This window comes from Podarcis muralis, chromosome Z (genome assembly GCF_964188315.1).
Source record: "Podarcis muralis chromosome Z, rPodMur119.hap1.1, whole genome shotgun sequence".
NCBI classification, from domain to species: domain Eukaryota; kingdom Metazoa; phylum Chordata; class Lepidosauria; order Squamata; family Lacertidae; genus Podarcis; species Podarcis muralis.
The window spans coordinates 2,650,366-2,668,880 of NC_135673.1; the positions used below are offsets into that span (position 1 = coordinate 2,650,366).

At 45.4% G+C, this 18,515-nt stretch overlaps 1 protein-coding gene and 1 long non-coding RNA gene across 4 annotated transcripts in view; one reads left to right on the forward strand and one right to left on the reverse strand.

Annotated features, from left to right (window-relative positions):
* The window catches only part of TTLL11 (tubulin tyrosine ligase like 11), a 69,547-nt gene extending 65,406 nt beyond the window's left edge, over positions 1–4,141 (forward strand). For all 3 annotated transcript variants that reach the window (XM_077922753.1, XM_077922754.1, XM_077922755.1), the window contains 2 exons: positions 2,901–3,176; positions 3,949–4,141. In XM_077922753.1, coding sequence (XP_077778879.1) covers positions 2,901–3,142 — 242 coding nt within the window. In that variant the 3' untranslated portion in view covers positions 3,143–3,176; positions 3,949–4,141. The remainder of the gene's footprint in view (positions 1–2,900; positions 3,177–3,948) is intronic.
* A 4,318-nt stretch (positions 4,142–8,459) lies between these two features.
* Positions 8,460–14,727, reverse strand: LOC144326236 (uncharacterized). Its single transcript, XR_013391446.1, has 2 exons — positions 13,381–14,727; positions 8,460–11,565 (listed from the first exon to the last, which is right to left on the reverse strand). It is a non-coding gene; the product is annotated as an uncharacterized LOC144326236 (long non-coding RNA).
* Between the last annotated feature and the right edge of the window lie 3,788 nt (positions 14,728–18,515).

An 18,515-nucleotide genomic window follows, 5' to 3' on the forward strand; every position in this document is an offset into this window, starting at 1 on the left:
CCTGCCCCTGGGCCTTGGGTTGCCTACCCCTGGTTTAGAGGAAATGCCCAACTTCTGAATTTCTTTAGTAACTAGTGGAATTGATGGGCAACCAGAGCAAGTGGAAGCTTTATTTCCCCCCTACGTTTATTTCTACAAGCAAGCATTGCCATCTGGCCTATTGTTAATTCGGGATTAGCGCTTGGTGAGAGGTTTTATTTTCCTTTCCCCTTTTTCCATCCTAAATTTTTCTGTGGATAAGCAGAATCTGTTGTTTGTGGAGTATCGCCAGCACAGATTTTCGTGTGTGCAGTATGTTTATTGGCATCATATGTCGTCGTCTTCTCTCTTTTTTTTGCTGACTGGGACGGGTGACGAGAAAAATATTTATTTAGTGCTGCATTCAAGGTAGCAAGAGTTCCTCTCTTTCTTCCCACCCCTCGTCCTCCTCCTCTGAAATCCGAATGTTTACTCTTTAGCCACACAAAATACACCTGGTCCACAAATTGTCCTGGCCACAAGCCACTTCCAAAGCAATTTGGGGTGGGTGAAAGGGTAGAGATGAAACTAATAATAATAATAATAATAATAATAATAATAATAATAATAGTGCTCTGGCACATTTTCTTCTACCAGTTGAAGTACTTTCATTGTACTGTGCGCCATTAAAACTATGGGGCTGGCTTCCATCATGGAGGCAGTGATGGCCACCAACATGGATGCCTTTAAAAGAGGATTGGACAAATTGACAGAGAAGGAGAGGGCTAGCGATGGCTCCTAGCCATGTTGGCTGTGCTCTGCCTTCCCGCTTGGAGGCAGTAAATGCTTCTGAATACCAGTTGCTGGAAAGCACACAAGGGGCAAGGATCCTGGAAGATCCTGCTTGCGGTTTTCCCAGAGGCATCTGGTTGGCTGGTGATAGGGCCAGTGGCCTGAAGCAGCAGGCTCTTGTTCCTGTGTTCTTCTCTGGCAATACAGGTGGAGTTGTCAGGCATGAGGCAAGGGAAGTGGGGGCCACAGGTAGGTTGTCATTTGCAGCCCAATTGCTTGCTGTAGATCGGGGAGGGCTGTGTGGAGAGAGTCTCTTCCTTTAAATTCCTAGGACTTTATCTCAGTGAAGACCTTACTTGGAAAATCAATACAACCCAGGTGGTTAAGAAAGCCCAACAGAGACTCCATCTCCTCAGAGTATTGCGGAAGAGCGATGTCAATCAACATCTGATGATCTCCTTCTACCGGTCCATAATAGAAATTGTCCTTTCATACCGCATCACGGTGTGGTACGCCAGTTTGACATCACCTGATAGGAAGTGCCTACAGAGGGTGGTGAATACAGCACAAGATATTATGGGCTGTCCCCTTAATCCGCGGGATGAAATAGTGGAAGAACGTTGCCTCAGGAGAGTGAGGAAAATTCTCAGGGATGATTCACACCCTGGCCGGCACTTTCTTGATCTCCTGCCCTCAGGCAGAAGATACAGAAGCATGATTAGTCGCACCAACAGGGTAAAGAGCAGCTTCTATCTGTGGGCTGTTGGGCTGCTGAATGAAAAGATAACAACAGGGCAACTGACTTTCAGGTTTGGTGGGTGTGCGTCAGTAAACGAGGGGAATTAAGGCTAAGAGAGCTGAGTGGGGCATGCGCGTGTAATCTCACTGTATACAAGTTATACAAGTGGCAATAAAGTATTTCCATTTCAATTATATCCTTGCTCCGTAGGAAGACAAGCCTTGAACAGCTTCACACTGAGGGCCCATAAAAGGGGGACACGCACAAAGAGCCAAAATGAAAAACCCACATTTGGAAAATTTATTTTGCAAGGGGCTTCTCTCTCCCTCCACCCCCCCTTTCTTTTCTGTTCCCCGTCAGGTTTTTAATATGTGTTACCCGATGAATGTTAACAACAGGAAGCCTTTAAATGCTCCATTTTGTGTCTCTTGTGCCGATTTAATTGCCAGGTTTTATTAAAAAATGTAATGGATGGGCTTTATTTTAACACCCATGAATAAGTTTTCAGTCCAAGGAGCTGGGAATGCAAATTAAGAGTGAGTTGGGATGGGGGGGTTGTAGGTGAATACCCCTCTTTCCCCATTCCCACCTCCATGCTCTCCCAAGAAGCAGAAATACGGGGGTGCTTCTAATTGCACAAACCACCTGGGTGGTGCCTTTTCGTCGGCAAGGTGCACCTGTGGTGCTTCCCCCCCCCCCCATTTTTTTACGAATAATTCACAGACGCTGTGGTGTGTGTGTGTGTGTGTGTGTGTGTGTGTGTGTGTGTGTGTGTGCTGAGAGTGCCAAGTTGGCAGTGGGGGAGCATTCAGTTATTCTGCAAAAATAACTTGGAATATAAGAGCCCTCCTGGATCAGGCCATTTAGTGCAGCATCCTGTTCGCACGGTGGCCAAACCCAGCAAACAGGTCCCAAGCGCAAGAGCCGTCTCTCCCCTCGCATAGTTCCCAAGCAACTGATTTTCTGTAGCGCTGTCCTATTTTCATTAATATCTCATTTATAGATATTCTAGCATAGGTTAATTGATTTTTAATCATTTTCCCTATGTTTTTAAGCTGTTCTTATTTTTATCTGTAAACCCTCAATAAGCGATATAAACCAAGACAGTGCAGAATGAAAGCCTTGGGAGATTTCATAGAATCATAGAATCATAGAGTTGGAAGAGACCACAAGGGCCATCGAGTCCAACCCCCTGCCAAGCAGGAAACACCATCAGAGCACTCCTGACATATGGTTGTCAAGCCTCTGCTTAAAGACCTCCAAAGAAGGAGACTCCACCACACTCCTTGGCAGCAAATTCCACTGTCGAACAGCTCTTACTGTCAGGAAGTTCTTCCTAATGTTTAGGTGGAATCTTCTTTCTTGTAGTTTGGATCCATTTCTGACGCTTTCTTTTTCCTTTTCCTTCCAGGGATGGACTTGCACGCTTTTGTGGAGGCGATTTGCTTCCTGGCACAGAGGAGGTACAAGTCCCTCTCCCTGCACGAGCAGGTGGAGCTCCTCATTGACTTCGCGGAGTGCAACTTGGCTGCCCAGGACAAGAAGCGCGCCAGCTGTGACCAACGCGTGGCCCTGGTGACTTGCCACCAGAACAGGCTCCACCTCCGCCCGGCCACCGACATGCTGGTCAATTACAGAAGCTCCCGCCCATGAAAGACTGTGTTTGCTGATACGGATTTAAAGGGAGGTTTAGACCACATTCTAGTCCTTTGGGTAGAGTTAATCTCATAGCCTATCTCGTCATCCCATTTTATTTTATTTTAATTACGTCTGGGGCGGTTTGTGGGATTTTGGAGTAGTATTTTCTATATTGTGGATACCATAGCTTTGCCGTGTCCCTTGGTTGTTAGGAGGAGGTTTTCGAAGGTTGTCGGGGGCCAAGTTGCCGCTGATTTTACTACTGGGTTGTTTAAGAGCAGGGGTCAGCAACCCGTGGCTCCGGAGCCGCATGTGGCTCTTTTACACCTTTGCCGCAGCTCCGGGGCGGATACTAGCGAGGGGAGGAGGCGCATGGTGTGCCCCGACACTCCCCACTGTTTTAAATGTCGCAATGGTTTTGCGGCTCCAAGTTTTTTTTTCTTCGGTCCAAGTGGCTCTTTTTGTCTTAAAGGTTGCAGACCCCTGTTTAAGAGGGTATGTAATTGGTGGTGTGTTAGCCAGGGCATTTGGGTGTCCCCTAGTTTGTCCAGTATTTCTTGTGTTGATATGGGTTTGTTATTTTTGTAGAAGTCTGTTAGGTGGTATAAGCCTTTGGTTTGCCAGGTTTTTAATCTGGAGGTTTTGCGCTGCGTGATGGAACTGCTGAGTCACTTTCTGACTCTCTCACAAGTTTGCTGCCTCACACTAACCAGCTGCAGGTGCAAGACAAGCACACCTGAATTAACCCTTTGTTTCCTCTCTCTCTCTCTCTCTCTCTCTCTCTCTCTCTCTCTCTCTCTCTCTTTGCCATAAACAGACAGGACTCTCTTGCACCCCGGGCTGATCACACAATGAACTGGAAGTGGAGGAAGAAGAGTCCAGCCTTAGCCTCGCCCCGCTGGAAATTCTTCAGTTTGCCTGGAACGGGGGAGGGAAGCTGGCTGCCCTTGAACTTCACACATTGGGAGGGGTGGGCTTTGGAATTGTGCACTAAAATTAAAAATTAAAATCCTATTTGGTTTACTCCTATTTTCTTTACAGTAAACTGGTGGAGATGGGGGTGCTGCCTGTTCAAAGTTTTGACTTTGAACTTAATATTTATATGGAAGAAGGGCATATGGGGTGAATAGGGCCTCACTTCCACTACCACTTTCCCCTAAATAAAAGCTTTTCATTTTGGAATGTTGCATTCTGCACTCAGCACAAACTCAGGCATTTGCATGGTGCCTTCAAGGGGATGTGGGATATTCACAGACCCCAAGCACAGGGAGTTAATTGACTCCTCAGCTTTTTTGGATGAGGATTGAAGTCCACCCTTTTCTACCGCACACCTAAGGGGTTCCAGGACTCACACAGGGCCTCTGGCTGCTCATTTTCAGTGAGAGGGACAACCACCCGCCACCTGCACAAACCTGAGCCTTAGAACCACAGAATGGTAGAGTTGGAATTATTATTATTATTATTATTATTATTATTATTATTATTATTATACTCAACTCATTGTACTGGGCAGCTTCAAGTATATACAAAAACTTCTTAAACATTAGAAACCTCTGGATACAGGGCTGCCTTCAGATGTCTTCCAAAAGTTGTGTAGTTCTTTATTTCCTTGACATCTGATGGGAGGGTGTTCCGCAGGGCGGGCGCCACCACCAAGAAGGCCCTCTGCTTGGTGCCTTGTAACTTCACTGTTCACAATGAGGGAACTGCCAGAAGGCCCTTGGAGCTGGACCTCAGTGTCAGGGCTGAACGATGGGGGTGGAGACGCTCCTTCAGGTATCCTAGGCCTAGGCCGTTTAGGGCGTTAAAGGTCAGCACCAACTCTTTGAATTGTGTTCGGAAATGGACTGGCAGCCAGTGTTGATCCTTTAGGAGCAGTGTTATATGGTCCCAGCAGCTGTTCACAGTCACCAGTCTAGCTGCCGCATTCTGGATTAGTTGTCATTTCTGGATTAGAGTCACCTTCAAAGGTAGCCCCATGTAGAGCGCATGACAGCAGTCCAAGCAGGAGATAACCAGAGCATGCACCACTCTGGCAAGACAGTCTGTGGGCAGGGAGGGTCTCAGCCTGCGTACCAGGTGGAGCTGGTAGGCAGCTGCCCTGGACACAGAATTGACCCGCACCTCCATGGATAGCTGTGAGTTCAAAATGACTCCTAGGCTGTACACCTGGTTGTCTTCCCCCGTCCACCCAAAACAGTACTTCTATCTTGTCAGAATTCAACTTCAATCCATTAAACACCTTCCACCCACCTCCAGACATTCACACAGGACATCGTCTTCACTGGTCTGTGATTTAAAGGAGAAGTAGAGCTGGGTATCAGCCATATACACCCATCCCAAACCCCCTGATAATCTTGCCCAGCAGCTTCATATGGATGTCAAAAAGCATCAGGGAGAGGACGGAACCCTGAGGCACCCCACAAGTGAGAGCTCAGGGGTCTCAGCACTCATCCCCCAACACCACTTTCTGGACACAGCCCAGGAGGAAGAAGTGTCTCCACCCCCATCATTCAGCCCGGATACTGTGGTCCAGCTCCGAGGGCCTTCTGGCAGTTCCCTCCAGGCAGAGGGCCTTCTTGGTGGTGGCGCCCACCCTGTGGAATCCCCTCCCATCAGATGTCAAGGAAATAAACAACTACCTGACTTTCATAAGACATCTGAAAGCAGTCCTGTTTAGGGAAATTTTTAATGTTTGATGTTTTATCGTGTTTTTAATATTCCGTTGGGAGCTGCCCAGAGTGGCTGGGGATACCATGGTCAATGGTGTCAAAGGCTGCTGAGAGATCCAGCAGAACTAGGAAACAGCTTTCACCTCTGTCCCTAGCCGGCTAGAGTTCATCAACCAGCGTGACTAAGGTAGTTTCAGTCCTGGGATGGGTCCCAAATCCCAATTGCAAAAGTTGTTCAGCAACCACCTGCTCAATCACTTTGCCCAAGAATGGAATGCTTTTTTTTTTTAAAGAAGTGGTTGAATAATCACTTCTTTAAGGGGATCCAGGAAGACCCCCTCACAGAGGGAAGCATTCAAAACCCCCACAAAGCCCATTGCCCAGCCCTTCCTGGTTTGCTGTGTACCTGCTCCTTCAGAAGGTGTGTAACCCCACCAAGTGCAGCAACCTCCCAGCTACCTGGTCTAGGGTTTCCTGTAAAGTTCGTCTTCTGCTTTCAGTAGCGCTTCATCTGTATGTCTAGTCCAACTGAGAACTGTTTTGCTGCCTGATAGTATCTTATCAAGTTTGGTATTCCAGTGCTTCCATAAGGGGGTTGGGCTAGATGACCTTTGGCAGCCCTTCCAACTCTTCCAATTCTATCATTTGTGAGCCAGGCGTGGACTCTTTGAAGGCCCAGGCCAAGTGTAGAAACCTGTACCCTCCAGATGTTGCTGAACTACAACTCCCATCAGCCCTAACAAGCATCGCCAGTGCTTGTGTCGAAGTGAGCAGTATGTGGGAATATTAGTTAGCCAAAGCTATTGACTGCCGCCCAGTGTGCCCACCCCACCTCCCCAGTTGAGACTCTCCACTTTGGGTGGCTTATTGCTTCAGCCTATTCTTAATTAAAATACTTTGAAGACTCTGCTCCTTTGCAGCTGGATTAAGACTGCACTGATCCTTTCATAATTGGACTTAAAGCCATTGTTGTGTATTTGGAAACCTCCCGTCCCCCCACCTGAACTGATTTGTTTCATTGTGACCACCCCCCCTGCCCCGCCACCTCCGCCTCCACGAAGATGCAGTGTGCAAAGATGAAATCTGGTAATCCACAGAAGTAAGAGACATACAGATGAAACTCGAAAAATTAGAATATCATGGAAAAGTTCCTTGATTTCACTAATTCAACTTCAAAGGTGAAACTAATATATGAGATTGACTCGTGACATGCAAGGCGAGATATGTCAAGCCTTCATTTGTTATCATTGCGATGATCATGGCGTACAGCTGATGAAAACCCCAAATGAACCATCTCAGAAAATTAGGAATATTCAAGGAAATCAGCAAAACAAGGATTGCAAATTGAGTAAGATTGGACCTCTGAGAAGTAGAAGCACATCTCGCTTTGCATGCCATGAGTCAATCTCCATGATATTCTATTTTTTCGAGTTTCACCTGAATCCCAGAATTGTAGAGTTGCATGGGACCCCCAAAGGCCATCTAGTCCAAACCCCTGCAGTGCAGGAATCATGGATAGATAACCCCTGGCAGGTGGCCATCCAGCCTCTGTTTAAAAACCTCCAACCAAGGAGTGGCCACCACTTTCGGAGGGAGTCCACTCCACTGCCGAACAGCTCCTATCATCAGGAAGGTCTTCCTAAGGTTTGGTCGGAATCGCCTTTCTTGTCATTCAGATCCGTTGGTTCGCGTCCCGTCCCGTCCCCCCTCCAGAGCAGCAGAAAACAAGCTTACCCCCATAGGACATTCCTTCAGGTGCCCCTTGTTCTCTTTCCAGGCTCTGTTCCTGTTTTACAGCTGGGGGGGGGGCAAATACATCCCCCCCACACTACTTTCCATGCTAGGAAAAGTTGTACCTGTTGGATTTCTGCCTGTTGGGCTTCAGGCCTCTCTACCTGCTGTCAAGGAGGAAGGTCCCATGTTCTGTATTGCAGATTGTGTAAGCACAGCTGCAGAGCACACCAAGAAATTAGGCATTTGTGCAAAGTAACGGCATATGATATATATATTGGCAATTACTATAATTAGATCAGCTAGCTAATTGGTACCTGTAAGCAAGAGAAGAGGGAGGCCCATTTTGCTGTGTCAGAGGAAGGGGAGGGGAATACAAGAAAGAAAGCTTTGGCTGCTGCCTGCTGCCAGGCGTTCTGATGCCTTAATAATAATAATAATAATAATAATAATAATAATAATAATAATAATTTATTTATACCCCACCCTCCCCAGCCAAGACCGGGCTCAAGGCGGCTATCAACCAACAATAAAAACAAGTGGATTAAAATACAATTTAAAAGATTAAGATACAACATTAAAACATTAGGGTGCAATCTCTTCATAGGAGTAGAAAGGAAAAAGAAAGAGGGGGAGGGAATCAAACTGATTCTGAGCCAAAGGCCTGGTGGAACAACTCTGGCTTACAGGCCCTGCGGAAAGAGATCAGATCCCACAGGGCCCTGGTCTCATGAGGCAGAGCGTTCCACCAGCCCGGGGCCAGCGTTGAAAAGACCCTGGCTCTAGCTGAAGCTAATCTAACTTCATTAGGGCCCGGGACCACTAGGGTGTTGCTATTTATGGACCTTAAGGTTCTCCGTGGGACATACTGTAGCACCCTGCTTGTGGTTAACGCTTAGCTGGAATGAAATATTCAACGCAGCAATAGAGAAATTAAAATAATAATTTATTTGTCAGACAAATAAATGAGAGGCACAGTGGTATATGGTTACCAAGCTCTGGCCTGGCCTCCTGCCATTATGGCCAGCACTTATATTTCCTTAATCCAGCCCCCTTTGCTCCTCCTGTGGCTGCATCTGTCCAACCAGCCTGGTCGGATTTCCTATTGGCTGATTGCTATAACTAATCACAAAAAGATACACCCATTTCCTTCTATCCTTTTATGGGAGACAAAGAGCTATATTTCCTTCCATTTATAATTGACAAACAAGTATTAATATATCTTTACATGTGTCTCAACAAGGAATCTTAATTACCAGCTCACCTCCTGCCCTCCTTGCCCTACTGCCTTCTAAAACAAATGGTTAATCTTAAATTTTTATCTTAAACATATGTCAAGGATCTTGAGTTTCACATCAACATTGAAAGATCTACTTCATTTTGAAGGTTTCTAAACAAATGTCTGACAACCATATATATCAGAACTGCTCGGATGGCGTCTCATTTCTGGCAGGGGGGCTGACTTAAATACAACTCTTACAACTATATGAAATAAGAATTTAGCATTTCTTAAATCCTTTGCATAATTACATTTAAACCAATATATTTCATACATTATCATAGGTAACCTTTTAAAAGAATAAAGCTTCTCAAAGTTGAAAGGAAGGAACTCAGTAAAAAACAGTTTTTAAAGAAGCCTCTTTAGTTTACCCCCCCCCCCTCTTCAGCCAGTTGCTTTCTCTTCCATGTGCTCTTGACCTTTTGTCCTGTGGCTCAAGTTTAAGAGAGGCCCCTGGTATCATTTTACTGTTTACCCACTCTTAATTATGTAGGGTCTGTGTAACCTTGGTCTTCAGCCTGTAATTCCAGCTTTTACGACTTTGAGAATTGTTTTCTGCTATAAATCAAGGGGCCCCCTTGTCTAGGAGGAAAACATTGCCAGTGTTTTCTTAAGCAGCTGGTCTGCCTGGCATGAAACATTTGTGAATTTAAGCCCATTTTAGACTTTATGAACCTGATCAAAATATAAGTCAATATAGACCTTGATTAAAAATGCAGTCTATATTCAGATGCCACATTCCCCCCTTTCAAGCTCAAGGACCTTGCTTCACACCAAGGTCCTTGATAGCTTGATCTTATGCCACATTCCTGAGGTAAGGCTCTGTATAGGGCCATGATATGAGGTAAAGTTTCATTTGAAACCATCTTGCTAATTGTACTTCTAAAACATGAAATGATACATGGCATCATACATAAAACCATTACCACTACTGTCAAGAAAAACAAGCAAGACAATAGTATCCCTTTGAGTCCTGTGACATTAGGTAACCAATTGGTGAGCCATCCCATATCCCATCCTTCCTTGTGGCCAACACACGGATTGCCTCACCATTATCAGAAATGTTAAAGCAACAGGCATTCCCTGTCAAGTTCAAGACTCCACATAGACCTCCCTGCTTGGCAAGTACATAATCCATTCCCATTTTCAGCTGCAAAATGGGGCTCTACTTTCATCCAACTGTTGTGCAATAAGTCTCAAACTCTGGGCCGTTGCATTGGTTACAAGTTCCACTACTGCTTGTAATTGAATTATTCTGTTTAGATTATAAATAGGATCCCGTGCCCCTTGTATGAGCTCACCAGGATTCCAGGAGGCAGGATCATAATAGGCTATAATGCGCTCTGGTGGCCAATCATTAGTACCGCTCCAACTTTGGGTACTTCCTCCTGCTATACGAGAAATATCAGCATTCCTTCGTGTTCGCTTAGCTGAACTAGTGGGCAAATCCACATTGGTGGTAATACCCATCCCAGGAAACAAGTCCCACTCCATTTGGAAGGGAGTTTCTTGTATGCCCATTCTCCACATATCCACCACAACCATCGGGTCTGAGGTTTTTGGTACGTGGAGTACAGAAGGCGAAAATATCAAAAGAGGCAGAGAGTTCACAGTGCAGTATGTTAGATTGCCTTTTTCTGTCACAGTTGTGTTCCATACCACTTTCCATGCATGAATAAAAGGAGGTGCACAGGGCAAGGTATTCCGAGTTCGATAGGTAGTACCGTGTGCCCAGGTATGACTATTCTTAAAATAATCCCAAGTATAGTGACAATGAGAAGAGCCTATCATAGTAGAATCAGCTGCATCTGATGATTTATGTACACAGAATTCCCCTTGTACAGGTATAACTCGTAATGGTTTAGTTGAGTTCCATCCGGGGAAATTCTGTATTTCTGTTTGGTGTGGCATTTCGCTTACCATACCAATGGCATCTAATGGTATCGGTAATAAGGGCATACCTCCCTCTGAATCATCTGGCCCAAGAGAGCAAACAAGGCAATTGGTCCTATTTGCAACATTGGCTACCATTTCAGCTAAACCTACCCACATATTGTGGTCATAGCTGAATCCATATTTAGCAAATTTGGTCAGATTCAAGGACCCTTCCCCTTCCCAAGGGATCAGGATTAATAATAAAATCATGTTGATGTCTAGCATATGCATTCCTTCCACAAAAGATTACCTTATTGTGATAGCATAAAACTATTAGTCCCAATATAATTCCCCCAGTGACAGAAATGGGGAACCACCAAAACCAAAACATATATCCCAAGGATCCCCAATGTGTAATATCTCTGATAATTGTTCCACAAGGGGGCAGTCAATCAATTGTATAAGAGAATCTTCCCTTTCACAATCGCTGGTTCAGATGCTCCTCAAGCTTCAGGCGTGCGCAGGTCAGCCAGCTTCCAGATTGTGGCTGCAGCAGGCCGGTCGTCTAATGTTGCCCGTGACCTAGCCCGTTCCCCGTAGGGCTAGATACAGGGGTTTTTGGAGAGAGTCAGTTTTAAAGGATTAGAGGGGTCACCTTTGCACGTCCAACTGCCTTCGGACTTCTTCAAACGGGAGTGATGAATCCAGGGGGTCACCTCAGCTACCTTCACCGCTGTTGGAGTAGAGAGCAAGACGGTGTAAGGTCCACGCCACTTAGGTGCAAGTGGATCACGTTTCCACTCTTTCACCCATATGCTATGCCAGCCTGGAGCTGATGAATCTGCTCAGCAATGCTGCACGGCGTGTGCTTGAGGGCCCACCTGTTAAGAAAAAAAAACAAACAAACACGGGAGAGAGACAAAAACACGGGAGAGAGATTGCACTTGTCCCTGTGTCACATGGTCTCCTATTTGTTTGAGGTCAGTTGGAATATCCTGAACAAAGGAGGGCGGCCTCCCATACAGGAGCTCAAAAGGTGACAACTTAAGTCTTTTTGTGGGTAACACATCTACCCTCCTGAGACTTTAGACATATTAGTGGGCTTCTGGCATGCCCTGCAGATACCTTGCACAAGCGTCTGGCGGTAGGTGGTAAGCCTGGCCAGGTGAATCGCATTGTTTGGATCCCAATTAGGATCTTCCAAGGGAAAGTTGTCCTGGAGATGACGGTCAATATTATAAATATTTCCCACTCTGGCCTGCTCACGCAAATATATCTGTGCCTTTTCAATTATGTCTCTTCTTTCCTCAGTGGTGAACAGAGTATTCAGAAGCTGGCGACAATCTGTCCAAGTAGGACTATGAGTATTTATTATTGAAGTCACCAAGTCCATCATAGCCTGAGGTTTTTCTGCGAAAGATGGGGCGTTTTCCAATTCATCAGACTGTAGTTGTGAATGGAATACATTGCAGGGTCGAAGTTCGAGGTGGCCGTGGTCCAGGTTGCCCATTAACCAGCACAGGCTCCTCAAGTGCATCAAATACTCTTCTAAGAGGGGCTACTACGTGACCTTTTTCTTCACTTTGCTCTAGGGGCCTCAAATCATAGGGGATGGTATTTGTCCCAAGGCGTTCTTTTAGCAGCTTAATACGCCTGGCTGTATTGCTTGCTGACCGATTAAGGTCTCCCTGTAACTTCTGTAATAATTCTCTAGGACTTGGATGTACAGGGGTTTGGGGTAGGCAATCAGTTGTTCCACTAAAAGAGACTGTAGATGGAGTTCTACTGGGACTCACAGATGGAATAACCACTTCTGCTTGGGCTTCATTATAGGACTCCAATGCCTCCTGAAGATATTTATCATAATCTATCAAGGAGTCAAGTTCTGTGTCTCTACCCCCATTATTCGTTCCACTTTCTTGCCTTGGGGTTACAACTGGTGGAGGGTTTGAATTAGGCTCCCTTCGATGTGGAGCATAGAGTGGAGGTGGAAACACCTCTTCCTCTGGTCCCTCAAAAATGGGTTTGAGTTTATTTGGCAAGATTCCTTTCCTAGCTTCGGCTTTTACAGCCAATAATTTGCATCGTTGGACTTTGCATTCCCTTATCCATGGAGGATTTTTATTTAATGTGCTCAGCCAGGAATCTATATATGAAAATTGTTCTGGGCACCCTCCAGTTTCTTTGGTGATGTTAGACCAAAGTTTGCTTACTAAATTTATATCAAAGGTTCCCTGAGATGGCCATTCAGTATTTTGTTTTGGCCATTCTAGTTCACATAACGTTCTCAAGCGCCCTGGCGTCATTTTGACTCCATATGCCCCTGAGAAGGCTTTCTTAAAATTATTTAACATACATTCAAGAGGTGTATTTCCCCCCTTTGAACCCCCAACTCCCATTGTATGGCCCTGTGAAGTATCCACTCAGTCACTCACACACACACCTTACTGGGAAACGAAGTAGTACTCACTCCACACTTAGGTCAGTTACACATTGTACTTTCTCACACATGCAATGTGCTAGATACTTCAACCACACTCTACCTCCCAATCTTCCCTTTTCCCTACACCAGATCACCATCTGATGTACCCAGCCACCTAGCGTACTCAGTTCCCCTTTACTGAGACGCAGAAGTTTGATCAGGACTTCTCTTCCTCCCAATTAATTGGAGGGCCAAAACCCTTTAGTGCACTTACCCTTAGCTGGTTCCGTTTCCCCCCGGTCCGTCGCCGTCGGTGGGCAGGGTATCAGACAGACGAGACTGCTGCGTTCCCCTGGAAAAAATTTTTCCATTGCGCGCTGGGTAGGCAGTGTGGTCCTCTGTCTTGTACCCCGTCCAGTAAGGCGAAGGGGCTGCGTTCCAGCAGACCACTGATCCGAGTCGCAGGCACCATAAAATGTAGCACCCTGCTTGTGGTTAACGCTTAGCTGGAATGAAATATTCAACGCAGCAATAGAGAAATTAAAATAATAATTTATTTGTCAGACAAATAAATGAGAGGCACAGTGGTATATGGTTACCAAGCTCTGGCCTGGCCTCCTGCCATTATGGCCAGCACTTATATTTCCTTAATCCAGCCCCCTTTGCTCCTCCTGTGGCTGCATCTGTCCAACCAGCCTGGTCGGATTTCCTATTGGCTGATTGCTATAACTAATCACAAAAAGATACACCCATTTCCTTCTATCCTTTTATGGGAGACAAAGAGCTATATTTCCTTCCATTTATAATTGACAAACAAGTATTAATATATCTTTACATGTGTCTCAACAAGGAATCTTAATTACCAGCTCACCTCCTGCCCTCCTTGCCCTACTGCCTTCTAAAACAAATGGTTAATCTTAAATTTTTATCTTAAACATATGTCAAGGATCTTGAGTTTCACATCAACATTGAAAGATCTACTTCATTTTGAAGGTTTCTAAACAAATGTCTGACAACCATATATATCAGAACTGCTCGGATGGCGTCTCATTTCTGGCAGGGGGGCTGACTTAAATACAACTCTTACAACTATATGAAATAAGAATTTAGCATTTCTTAAATCCTTTGCATAATTACATTTAAACCAATATATTTCATACATTATCATAGGTAACCTTTTAAAAGAATAAAGCTTCTCAAAGTTGAAAGGAAGGAACTCAGTAAAAAACAGTTTTTAAAGAAGCCTCTTTAGTTTACCCCCCCCCCTCTTCAGCCAGTTGCTTTCTCTTCCATGTGCTCTTGACCTTTTGTCCTGTGGCTCAAGTTTAAGAGAGGCCCCTGGTATCATTTTACTGTTTACCCACTCTTAATTATGTAGGGTCTGTGTAACCTTGGTCTTCAGCCTGTAATTCCAGCTTTTACGACTTTGAGAATTGTTTTCTGCTATAAATCAAGGGGCCCCCTTGTCTAGGAGGAAAACATTGCCAGTGTTTTCTTAAGCAGCTGGTCTGCCTGGCATGAAACATTTGTGAATTTAAGCCCATTTTAGACTTTATGAACCTGATCAAAATATAAGTCAATATAGACCTTGATTAAAAATGCAGTCTATATTCAGATGCCACAATACCAGGAGAGGCGGTCCCGTAGGAACGAGGGTCCTAGGCCGTGAAGGGCTTTAAAGGTCAAAACCAGCACCTTGAACCTGACCCTGTACTCCACCGGGAGCCAGTGCAGCTGGAAAAGCACTGGGTGAATATGCTCCCATGGCAGAGACCCTGTGAGGAGCCTCGCTGCAGCATTCTGCACCCGCTGGAGTTTCTGGGACAGCTTCAAGGGCAGCCCCGCGTAGAGCGAATTACAGTAGTCAATGGTGGTGAGAATTTCTGCCAGCTCAGCTTCTCATGACATGCTGATGCTGTGGCAGGAAAATAAGCACAGTTGCTTGCCTTCAGCCTTCCACCCAGCTTTTTAAAGGCCCAGAGCTCTCTTGGGCCTGGACACTTGAAGACAGATCCCCTGCGTTGTCACGAGGGTTGGTTTAGGGTTGCACTGAACCAGCTCCTAAGCATTTGGTAAGAGCTGGATTATTGTACATCATTTTATTGTATGGTTGACTGGGGCTGATGGGAGTTGTCATCCAAAACATGTGGAGGGCACATGGTGAAGGCTAATCTAGGACAGTGGTTCTCAGGCTGGTTTCTTGGGGGGCGGGGAGGGCTTTGGCTTTCATTTTGGGGAGAAAGCTTGTCTCTAGTCCCTATGAATATTAATATGTGGGTGAGCAGTGCATGTTGAAATTGCAGAAGCCAGAGCTGCAAATATTTTCAGCAGCTGAAGGTGGGACATTTTCTGCCTTTCTGTGATGAGCAAAACCTGTTTCAGCTAATTTATTGTTTGCTCATTTTGCAAAAATGTATACAAATTGCCTAAGGCAGTGCTTCCTGGGCCCAGAATTTCAGATTAATTTCATGTTTGAAATGCAGACACCCAGTTCTGTGAAAATCTCTGGAAACGACGCTGCCTGGAATGGATGTTTGATTTCTTGCCTGCCGTATTTCTGGCAACCGCAGCACAAGAGAGTAAGAGCTATGATTCTATGAGAAGCCTCAGAACTGCTTCTTAAGAGCTACATGAGAAGATCCCCCAACCCATTTATTCTTCCCAAAATCTTGTTTCATATATTCTGAAAATGTATTTCCTTAAATGCTCACTATAACGTTTGCTAATCTGTTTTTTGACACTCGAATGCAGGACGTAGTGTGGCTTGACAGTTGATAACTGGCTGTATTTGACAGACAACACGCAATGGTATTAGTGCTGGGCAGCATTTAATAGAAGACATCCAATGGCAGTTAGTATTTGACAGGTTTGGACACATTGTCACATTTGACAAATGCCAGGAGCAGATTAATTGAGAGAATGCTGGCAAACCTAAGGCACTCGGCCTAGGAGGTAAAAAATTTCATGTTCAAGACAGAAGTTTGAGTTTTTCAGCTTTTGCTGTTTCACTTTAAACCTTCAAACCCACACTTTTCACAGCACAATTCAGTTATGTATGCCAACATTCTCTTAATCTCCTGTGAAACTGGCCTGCTGATAATGCGTTCCTTAACATCTAACCTATTGATCAAGCAGCATAATAATAATAATTTCATTATTTGTACCCTGCCCATCTGGCTGGGTCTCCCCAGCCACTCTGGATGGCTTCCAACAAAGATTAAAAATATATCAAAATGTCACACATTACAAACCTCCCTAAACAAGGCTGCATTTAGATGTCTTCTAAATGTCAGGTAGTTGTTTATCTCTTTGACATCTGATGGGAGGGCTTTCCACAGAGCGGGACCCTCTACCGAGAAGGCCCGAAAGCATGGGGAATAGAATATAATTTCTTAGTATCAAGAGCAAGAAAAAGAATGTTCTTCCACGCTGGCCTCGTTTTGTGGTGGGTTGGACTTTATGCAATGGATTCATATGGCAAATAAGGAGATCCTGACTAAACATTAGAAAGAATATCCAGTGGGAAATTGCAGTCAAATATAACTGGCAAGCTTAGGGCTCGTTAATGAATAAAGGGGTTAAGGCCTCACAGCTGTATTCCTAGACTCCGTCAGGTCACACCCCGTCACCTCCAGTGAAGGAGAAACTGAAGCTTCTTCCTTTACTCTCTTCCACGTGAAGCTGACCAGGCAACACACCTGGGCTTGATCTCTTCAAGCCCAGACCACGTGCTGAGAAGTATATTTCTGTATTTTGTAACCCAAGAATTTTCTACCTGTGGTCTTGCTGCTGCATGGAATAACACATGAATCTGGCCTTTGGAGTTTGTAAGTAAAGCATTTAAACTTAATAATGGTGTGGTCTGTTCATTGCGAGACGTATAGGAACAAGGAAGCGCTGTCAATGGATATTAAAAGGGTCTAACAGCCTATATCCCTAACACTTCACTGACACTGCATCTTTTGTGAATGGGGTCTCTTACTGAATAGTGTATTTAGCCCTGTACTTTAGATACAGGGATCGAGCCAAGTCTTTTATTAATGATGGGTGATCTATAGCTACCCTACCCACATACTTCCAACTCTGCATTTCAGTGATTCTATTATTCTTTGTGAAAATGTTTCCTATGGTTAAAAGACACAACTGGGATTGAGAGGTAGCTCTCTCCACCAACGCCAGTTGGCTATCTCTGCCACCTCATGAACACCCCACAGTAGGGCCTGCTTTACAGATGGCTTTATTAACTCGGCTTTAATTAGGTTGAAAACAATTATTAAACCATTCTAAATTCGCCAGGGGGTGGTTAGAATTCCACAGAGGAGCTTTGGGGCTTAATCCACTGTGAAGCAGAAAAGGTGTGTTAAAAACACTTTCCATGGACTGAAGAGTTTGAAATATCCCCCTTGAGGGCGCTTGATTTCTAAGAGCCCCTGTGATGTGGTGGTTAGACTATGACCTGGGAGAACAGGTTCGAATCCCCACTTGGCCACAAACTTCCCAGAAACTGACTAGCAGTCATTACAGTTGGGCCAGGTTTGGGTTCTTATGTGGCCAGAAAAGACAACCACTTCTTCCCCCTGGGAATGGCCTCATTCTGGCAGCTGGTGAGGTGAGGGTAGCCCTGGATGTTTCCTCTTACAGGCCTCACTCCCCACCTTGCCTTCTGCAACCCTCTCCCCTCTTTTTTGCTCCACGGTCTCTTCTGTCTGGCAGCAGTAGTGCTTGGAGGAGAATACGGGATTGGCGTAGGAAATGTCACCGTGATAAATCAAAGTGAAGTGCTATGCTGTTGCGGCACCGCTTCTCATTCCTTCCCTTGCGTGGCGCAGGCCAGGGCCATCCAGGTAACACCCCACCTCCAGCAGCACCTGAGAGATGTGGGGGTGAAGGGTGGTGGGCTAAGAGGGACCCTTCGCTTTCGTTTGTCTTCAAGAGGAGGTGAGGAGCCCACAGACCTTTGGTCTTTCTGCCTAATACAGTGGTACCTCGGGTTAAGAACTTAATTAGTTCTGGAGGTCCATTCTTAACCTGAGGTACCACTTTAGCTAATGGGGCCTCCCGCTGCTGCCGGAGCATGATTTCTGTTCTCATCCTGAAGCAAAGTTCTTAACCCGAGGTACTATTTCTGGGTTAGCGGAGTCTGTAACCTGAAGCCTCTGTAACCCGAAGAAGAAGAGTTTGGATTTGATATCCCGTCTTTCACTCCCTTTAAGGAGTCTCAAAGCGGCTAACATTCTCCTTTCCTTTCGTCCCCGACAACAAACACTCTGTGAGGTGAGTGGGGCTGAGAGACTTCAGAGAAGTGTGACTGGCCCAAGGTCACCCAGCAGCTGCATGTGGAGGAGCGGAGACGCGAACCCAGTTCACCAGATTACGAGTCCACCGCTTTTAACCACTACACCACACTGG